This window comes from Ammospiza caudacuta, chromosome 18 (assembly GCF_027887145.1).
Source record: "Ammospiza caudacuta isolate bAmmCau1 chromosome 18, bAmmCau1.pri, whole genome shotgun sequence".
Classification (NCBI taxonomy): Eukaryota; Metazoa; Chordata; class Aves; order Passeriformes; family Passerellidae; genus Ammospiza; species Ammospiza caudacuta.
In genome coordinates, this window is record NC_080610.1 from 8,967,431 (window position 1) to 8,976,291 (window position 8,861).

Sequence of the window (8,861 nt, forward strand, 5' to 3'; positions counted from 1 at the left end):
AGGCGGGCGCAGCTCCGCGGGCACCGCGGCTGGGGCAGAGGGGCCGGGCCGGGCCCATGAGGGTCTGTGAGGGCCAGGGGGGTCGGTGGGGTCGGTGGGCTCCGTGCAGCCCCGTGCTCCCCGTTCGCGGAGGAATCTTGCCCCGCACCGCGCTCCGTCCGGGGCGGGGCGCAGCGGGGCGGGCTCGCCGGTGAGGGGCACGCGGCCGCCCCGCCATGTCGGTCCGCCGCGCCCTGGCGCTCGCCGCCTGCGGGCTGGCGGGCGGCTCCGTCCTGCTCTCCGCCGTCGTCGTGGGCAAGCAGCCGGCCCGTGGCGGTGGCGATAGCGAGCCGCGCCCGGGGGGCTCCGCCGTGCCCTCCGCCGCGCCGCCCGGCTTGCTGCTGCTGCCGCCCACCGCCTCCTGCCCGCCGACCGCCGGCTGGATCGAGAGACCCGCCGGCAGCGGCAGCTACTGGGACAGCAACTGGGACAGGTGGGCGCGGCCGGGCTGCGGTGGCGGGGCCGCCTCCTCGCCCGGGGAGGTCGCGGCTGTGGTGAGGGGCCGGGGGGATCCGGGGGGCGGCGAGAGCTGCCCTGAACCCCTCTCCGGAGCCCCGAGGGGAGCGGGCTCGGGGCGGGGCAGGGCCCCTCGGGGGTTGGGAGGCCCCGGGTCCCCACGGGAGCAGCCCCCGGCTCGACGGGACTCGTTTCCCGGTGAAATTCCGTGTGGCGACCTGTTTAGAGCAGAATCCAGCTGAAGTTCGTGAGCGCCCGTGGAATGCTGGAGGGATGAGCGGGCGCTGGGTTTTGTTCAGACAGCTCGGACACTTAACCTGTGCAGATCCCTTTATTTGATGCTTTCCGCCAGCGCGACTGCCAAGCCTCAGGCTTGTGTTAAATGTAAGCACTGGGCAGAAGCTTGTCTTTTTTATTTATTTTCCAGCCGTGCCTCGGTGTTGCTGTGTGCCTGCAGCAGGGTTTTCAGCTCCCTGAGGATGCCAGGCGCTCTCACGTGCTGGGCAGGCACGGGGCCTGCTGCTCGTGGAGCTGCCTGGGCTGAAATCCTTCTAAAGGCACTGAGGCTTTGAACCGAGCTCACTCGTGTTCTTCGGCGTTGAAACATTCACGCAATGGTTGGCTACGTTTTTCTGAATCTTTAATTAGAACGTGCAGATATCTGCATGGAGCTTTGGCTCATTTGGCTTCGGTCTGGTAGAATTATCTGCCAGGGGAGACTTATGTCAGGCTTCAGCTTAATCATAGTAAATCCAAACCTAAGCACGAACAGATTTTTATTGTATAATGCATCATTTTGATTTTTGAGAGGCTACAGGATCCAAATGCTCATGTAAATAGGGCTATGTACACCCTAGTGATAAAAATACCTTCATTAAATAAGGTTACAGCTGGTTACACAATTATACTGAGGGAGGTACTAAAGCTGTTTGTTTAACTGCAGCTCCAGGCCTTCCTGCTTCTGCTAAATGCTTGATTTTCTTCAAGGATTCTACAGTACTTTCAGACTCAAGTAATTATTTAAAACCAATCCAGGAAGTGGAGATTGTGCTTTAGCTTGCAGAGCTGTCACCACTGCCTGAGCAAACATGGCCAGATACTTCCTAGCAAGTCAGGACAGCCAACCACCATTTGTCACAGTGTGCAAACAGTGGCAGTGGAATATATTACTTACCCCAGATCAATTTGTTTTCTGCTGCCTGTGATTTACCAGTTGTGCCTTAGGTTGTGCCTGCTTGAAATCTTAATCTTGACTTTTGGATGTTACTGGCAGAAGCAGTTAATGTGCAAAGTTGTTAAATGGTTTATAAATACACAGAATATTTGACCACTGTTCTTTGGGGGCAGGGAATGTTTAGAAAGTCAAGTCTTGAGCAGATAACTAGATGCTGCAATATTCTTAACAACCAATGGCTTTTTGAGTTTGAAACAAACAAATGCAAATATCAAACTTATTATTGATCTGACAGGGTATCACACATGGAATGTTGGTCTCTGCCACTTGCACAGGAGTTGTGCAGCTCAGTTCTCAGAGAGGACAGATCTGGTTTCATTCATGTGGAATACATAATGGCAGAGATCAGATGAGTTATTCCCCTTGCTGCTTTACTAATGTGCTTGAATTGATTTTTAAGATTTTTTTTTGTTTTCCTATTGTATCTTGCCAGCAGTATAGTTTCCAGTGAATCAAAAGTATCCTGTGAAGTAGCAATAGAACTTCTTGTTACTGGCCTGTTGTTTCATTTTTAATGCCTTGCTGAGGAATTAACAGCTTGAGGACTGTGTAGAGCCTCATAGTCTAATGGAAATTGTGTTCAGTAAAGCAAAATGGAGGCAGGAGGGCTTTGCACAGCCAGTCTTGCTGTGAGAAATAGGTGTGGGAAGCAGCAATTTTCTGTGAACAAATTACTTTGTCCCAAACTGAATAAAAATTATTTTCCATTAAAAAAATTTATCATCAAGTAAACAAGTTTAATACTGGAAGAAGTGAGGTGTGGTATGAATAAAATATGCTCTGAGGTGGAGTGACATAGAAAAGGATTTGCATTAATGGGGTGGGGAATCAGTACAGACCAGGGAAGGTTTGGGCAGGGTTGGTGCTGATGGTGCAGGGTTGGGAGATCTGCAGCACTAAAGTGTGATAGCAGAGAGAGGGGGAGATCCCTGTGCTCAGGAGGAACCAGGTCAGCTGTCTGGTGATGGGCAGAGCAGGGTGCTCGTGTGCACTGTGACAAGTGGAAGAGAGATTAAAGTGGCATGAGGGGAGAGAGTGCTGAAAAGATGAAAGGATAAGTAAAACACTCCAGGCTGAAAAATAAAAATTTTACTGGAGAGACCTGATGTGACCTAGTTTAAAGCAGAAAATAATTCTCAATGTGCGCTGAAGAAGGTCAGAGTCTTTCTAGGATGTTGTTAGGGGGATGACTTTTTAGTCATTTGATGTAAATGTGATTGATAAAGTGCAAATTTTGTAGGTGTTATCACAGGGCCTTTTAGACATGAAGCATTTTCTTTCTTTAATGGTCAGTCAGCACCTTTTCCTGGGTATCTTTCCTGGTTAGTTTTTCTTGTCAAAAACCATACTGTTACACCCTACAAGTTTTTCTGTTGCTCATTGCTTTTTTTTTTTTCCCAATAATTAATTCAGGTGTCTGGCACTAAGTGGCAAATTTAATTATGTCAGGTTAGGCCTTTTAACCCATGATATTAACTTTCTTTTCATGCAGGCATTTATTTTTACTTTTTGCACAAAGGTTTGAATCAGTTTCATGATACAAGTGGCTAAACTGTCAGTTTTAGTTCTTCAGCCATGTCTGGAATTAAGGCAAGGCTACATATCTGTAAAAATCCCCTGCCTCTTAGTCTCCCCTATCTAAAAATTACTCTTTAAATCTGTTTGTTTAGACGTGAACCACTGGCTCTTGTCAACCTCAAGAAGAAAAATGAAGAAACCGGGGAGGAAGAGCTCGCCTCTCGCTTGGACCACTGCAAAGCAAAAGCCACCAGGCACATATTCCTGATCAGGCACTCCCAGTACCACCTGGATGGCCGGGCTGACAAGGACAGGACTCTCACCCCACTGGGTAGGTACCACCAGCAGCATCATGCTTTGCATCTTGAGGAAATGATTTTTTGCCTGATGAGGTCAGTAACTCAGCACTGTTCTGGGTCTTGCTGCCAAACCTCATTCTGCTTTCTGTATTCCTTTGTGGCAGAAAGATGTCATGAATGAGTTTGTTTTCTTCAGTTTTGATCCAGACATTCAGATGTGATTTAGAGAGTTCTGAACACATTCAGGAACTTGTCAAAGGAAACCCCAAATTATCTTAAAGTTGCCTTAGCGAACTTTCATGCCACCTGATGTAATTCTTAAAGGCTGTGGGTTTCAAACTTCATTGAGATGGATTTTTCTTGTGTTTCTTAATTTAATCTGCTGATTTATTAAAAAGAAAACGCCTCTGACTTTCAGCTGGAGTGTTTATAATTAAATACATTGCACTTTTGTCACTGTTTCTGGGAGTACTGCTAATCACTGACATGAAATGAGGATAACCTTTGTCTGTGTTAATCTTAACTCCCTGATTCTGTCACTAGGTCTCAGATGCTAATTAGCATTACTTTTAATAATGTACTGGAAAAGCAGTGAACACTTCCTTGATTATATATTTGCCAACACTGTTTTCAGAGGGGGAAGAATTATTACTGTGGACTTTTTTCCCACCCACATTTCAATTACTGGTGTGAAAACAGGAGTGAAATGCTAATTGCAGGCCTCAAGTGCAGTCTTAAACTGGTAACAAAGCATAATGTTAATCCTGTCTCATCCTGTGCTTTAAGTGACTTAACCTGTCTGTTGTCTTTTCACCTGGCTGCCTGAAAGGTGGGCTGAGCCTGCCTGAGGCTGCCCAGGTGCTGTGAACTGTGCCAGGCTGGTGTTGACTTCATCAACAACAGCACACTGCAGGCCTGAGGGGGATTGTTGCTTCCTGGGGATGGGGGTGGCAGGGATATTGAGTATTTCAGTGAAAGTTGCTGAGTAAGTTTTGGGGTTTTTTTCCTAATTGAAACAAATAATTTTTTTCATACTGATGCAAGTATGACTTGAAATTGTCCAACCAGTAAGCTTGGCCTGAGTAGTGGCTCTGATGAAAATGTTTTCCAGTTGCTTTTCAAAGGAAAAAGCCCAGCATCAATGTAGACCTTTTATATCAGCTGGACAGCTCTCTTGGTAGTTTGTGTGAGGTTCTAATGGGAGTGTCACCAATTTATGTAATGAATGTGCTTTGTAAGGTCGAGAGCAGGCTGAACTGACTGGACGCAGGCTGGCAAGCTTGGGATTAAAATTTGATCAGATTATCCACTCCTCCATGACTAGAGCAACTGAAACAACTGAAATTATAAGCAGACATCTCCCAGGTAAGAAACTTCCCTCAATTTTTCATTGACTTCTGATCCTTTAAAACTGCTTCCAGTAGAATTCCAAGCTTGTCCTTAAGGTTGAGATGTTATTTAGCCATTTCCCAGCCCTGTGTGAATGTCTGTATTATAAAGAAACCTACAGATGTAATTCTGCTTGTTTCCAAATTATCTTTAAAAGTACAAATACACTTTTTCAAAGTGTAACAGACAGCCTGTTCTGTTCAGTTGGAATAAGCTGTCTTGCTGATGGCAAAACGGTTTTGTTGGAGAGATTCATGTTGGAGAGTAAGCCTTCCTCAAAGAAAGACTGTGAAAAATGTATTGATTGTAGAGTTGCGGGGCTGTTTGTAATGGCATGTGAGCAACTTGTTTCTGAATGTGTATCTAATATTTCAGGAGTCAAAAAAATCAGTACTGATCTGCTGAGAGAGGGAGCACCTATAGAACCAGACCCTCCAGTCTCCCACTGGAAACCAGAAGCTGTGGTAAGTTTTTTTTTGAAGTTTTTTTTTTATTTATGGTTTCGGGGTTTGGACAGTATCAATAACTGGCAGTGTCTGAGCTGATGTTTGTTATCACAGCCCTTAGATAACTGCATTCTTTCCTCCTGCTCAGTAAGTGTGCAGAGCAGTTCAAATAACCTGCAGTCCTTGAGCATTAGTTGAGCCCAAGGGTGCAGGCAGTGGGCAGGAGCTGTTGGGCAGGTGAGGGTGCAGGCAGTGCTGCTGTGAGCTGTGTGGAACTGTGCCCCCAGCAGTATTACGAAGATGGCGCTCGCATCGAGGCCGCGTTCCGGAACTTCATCCATCGAGCTGACGCCAAGCAGGAGGAGGACAGCTACGAGATCTTCGTGTGCCACGCCAACGTCATCCGCTACATCGTCTGCAGGTACGGCTGCTCGGGGGGGCTCATCCCACAGGGCCACCACTGAGGGAGGAGATGCCTTGATTTCACTTCTTTGAAGTGTTGGAGATCAGTGCCTGCATTGTGAGCAGCTGCTGCTGCAACTGCATCAAGGCACATTTGATAATTAGAACACTTTCATTCTAATTCTAAAGCAAAAATGGCTAAGTCAGGGAAACTGAACCTTTTTTGTACATGTGGACAGTTACTTTAGTTACTGCATGCTTCTGCTTCCATAAACTGAGGGTAGTGCCTGTTGGAAAAGATTACAAATAGATGCATTACTGGATGCATCTCTTTGAGGTGACATGAATTTGAGCTTACATAATTAAAGATTGATTCCATTTTGGGAATTCTTTACTAATGGATATTTTTGAGTTATGTTGAAGTTGCATTAGTGTGTTTTTGTAGTACCATCCAGCATTGCATTAAAGGGAGAGGGAGAGTGGATCTTTGCGATAACATCAAGGTTGTTCATAACAGAGAAAACAGTTCTGGATCTTTGCCTGTCTCTGTGTCCAGTCAGCTGAGTCTATTTTATTCCTCTTCCCCATCAACAAAGCACTGTCTGTAAGATAATTTGTCGTGAGCAGGACAGATGTAATTAAACTTGAATCTGATCAATACCTACAACAGTTTCAGTTAGCTTTATTTAGCTGAGCTAGGTAAATGCTAGCCTGTCTGCTCTGTGGGCTATACTTTCAAAATTGCTATACTTGAAATTATTGATCAGGTAAACAGGCTATTCTTTCCTGTGCTAAAAAATACCACATTTTTCCTGCCAGGGCTTTATCTGAAATACTTACATACCTTTTCTCTTTGCTGTTGCATTCCTCTTCATTTTAATGTCTCTTCTGTGCAGTGAATCTAATAGTACAATTGAACACAATCCATGTAATATTTCCTTCAAATCTAGCTTGGCTGTAGCTGGTATTTAATTTTTTAAGCTTTCCACAAGACTTTCATAAGAGCCAAAACAAAGTTATTCCTCAGTATCAGAGGCAAAAGCTGTTTGATGCAACATGGTGTTTTTTCCAGCTGTTTAATACAATTGATGGAGCTCCTGAGGCTGTTGAGTTAGGAAATTCAGAATGGCTGCAGAGCAGCTGTGATGCTGTTTCTGTGGAAGGCACAATGTACTTGTCCTTCCTGGGGAATGATGTAGCCCATTGAAAGTAGTTCCAGTGAATTTCTTCCCTAGGTATGTGCAGGCCACTGGAGGGAATCCTGGGTCACTGCCTTTGCTGTGGGGGTGTGACTGAAATGGAGTGTGACAGTCACTGCCACATCCAGGTCCTCTGCTCAGGCAGCCCCTGGGTGCTGGGCCATCCCTGCCCTGGCTGTGAGGGGCTGCTCAGGGCACTCCTGGCAGCCTCCCTGTGTGGAGCTGCTGCCTTCTGTCCATTTGAACTAATCCTGTCAGCAGTAATCACACCCATCTGCTGGACTCTGCTTAGCCAAGGGCACTCTTGGCCCCGCTCCAGTTACCAACGCTGTGGTTTTACAGCATTTCCACAAGAAAAGGCTTTTTTCCAAGGCTGACTGGGGGTGTTGGTACAAGCTGCACAATGCCCACCAATTTTGAGTTTGCTCCTCCTTCTCCCCCTTATCTGGGACAGAAGGTGATGCTGTGAGGGCTTGTTAATCCAGCTGTTGATGAATTACTAATCTGTGTGTTCTGTCCCCAGAGCCCTGCAGTTCCCCCCAGAGGGTTGGCTGCGACTGTCCCTCAACAACGGCAGCATCACGCACTTGGTGATCCGTCCCAACGGCAGAGTGGCCCTTCGAACGCTGGGTGACACGGGTTTCATGCCTCCAGACAAAATCACACGCACCTGAGTGAGCCAAATGGCTGGAAGGCTGTCCAGGAGCTGCCTCTAGTCTCTTTGCACTAGCACATTCTGCTACAGTACCACTAGATTTTTATTACGTTGGGGTGTGATGCTGTCTTAAAATGTCCTTTAGCCCCATTCCTCCTTCATATCCATATCTGCCTTTCAGTCCGGAAAAGAAGAAACCTTTGTAAGCCTGAACATGTCCAGTCCTTAAGTATTCCCCAAAACTCGAAGCTGAGCTGTGAAATACAGGTTGAATGTCTGCTCAGCAGTTGCAAGAGCACTGACTTTTCCCTCACCCCGCTGTGAATTTCTCTAACCAAAGCTTGCTCCTGTGGGTGTTTTTCTTGTGCAGGAAAGCGACTGGTGTGTGAACAGCCTTGTATCACACTGCAGCTAAAACAAAGGTGAGCCAGCTTGTTCCAGCTCCTGCAGAAGTGACAAACAGGGAATTCTGCTTTCCAAAGGACAAAGGGATAAAGCTTCAGTTTTTGTAAGCTGTTGAATGTGTATGTTGATGTTGTGTCATTGTTCCCCTCTGCCCTCAAAAAGCCCATGTAAAAACTGTGCCTGGAGGTTATGAGCCTGAAGGAAAGAGGGTAAAAAAACATTTGCCTCAGAGCTGTGGTGCTAGAACTAACTGCTGCTTCTATAAAGTGTTCACCATCCTCAGGATGTCCTTTAAGATGTTCTTAAGAATATTTTTCAGTCTTGTAAAGCCTTTAACCAAAACATGGTCTGGAGAAGGCTGTAGGGATGAGGCTGTAGCAGTAAGATGGGAGGAAAGGAAAGCAGCAATCTTCTCAAAGTGCTTTCAGTTACTGATACATTTTTGAGTGCTCTTTCCCACTGGTTTGTAGTTGATACCTTACTTTCAGAGTAGAGCAATACCACCACTGAGTTCAGGGTAGTGATGCTGCAGGTCAGAGGTGCTGCAGCACTGCAGCAAACTGCAGTTGCCAGCACGGTGAGCAGGTGGCCATGGTGGCTGGTCTAGGGCCAGTGTATAGGACAGGCATTGGGCAGAATGCTTCAGACAGCTCTGATACTGCTGGGCCTGTGGGAGGGGAGGGCTCAGAAGCATTCTGGAGCTTGCTGGCTACCCTGAGCCCATGCAGAAACCCGGCTCAGTTAATAATAGGATAGCAGATGTAACTAACTTGTTTGACAGATTCTCTGATCAATAAGGATGTTGATGAGATGCTGAAC

General features: G+C 46.5%; 1 protein-coding gene across 2 annotated transcripts; it reads left to right on the forward strand.

Annotated features, from left to right (window-relative positions):
- The first annotated feature begins 207 nt into the window (after positions 1-207).
- On the forward strand, positions 208-8,681 carry PGAM5 (PGAM family member 5, mitochondrial serine/threonine protein phosphatase). 2 transcript variants are annotated; one of them, XM_058816707.1, is made up of 6 exons: positions 208-472; positions 3,400-3,578; positions 4,786-4,911; positions 5,311-5,399; positions 5,669-5,802; positions 7,506-8,681. In XM_058816707.1, the coding sequence occupies exons 1-6, from the start codon at positions 216-218 to the stop codon at positions 7,654-7,656; spliced, it is 936 nt and encodes a 311-aa protein (XP_058672690.1). In that variant the 5' UTR covers positions 208-215; the 3' UTR covers positions 7,657-8,681. The 2 variants fall into 2 exon arrangements, with proteins under 2 accessions (XP_058672690.1, XP_058672691.1); XM_058816708.1 differs by having other exon boundaries at positions 5,672-5,802.
- Positions 8,682-8,861: the final 180 nt, after the last annotated feature.

Coding starts and splice junctions, on each gene's coding strand:
- PGAM5 (XM_058816707.1), top strand. CDS start 216: ATGTCGGTCCGCCGCGCCCTGGCGCTCGCCGCCTGCGGGCTGGCGGGC. Junction 473..3,399: donor TGGGACAGCAACTGGGACAG/GTGGGCGCGGCC, acceptor CTGTTTGTTTAG/ACGTGAACCACTGGCTCTTG. Junction 5,400..5,668: donor ACTGGAAACCAGAAGCTGTG/GTAAGTTTTTTT, acceptor CTGTGCCCCCAG/CAGTATTACGAAGATGGCGC.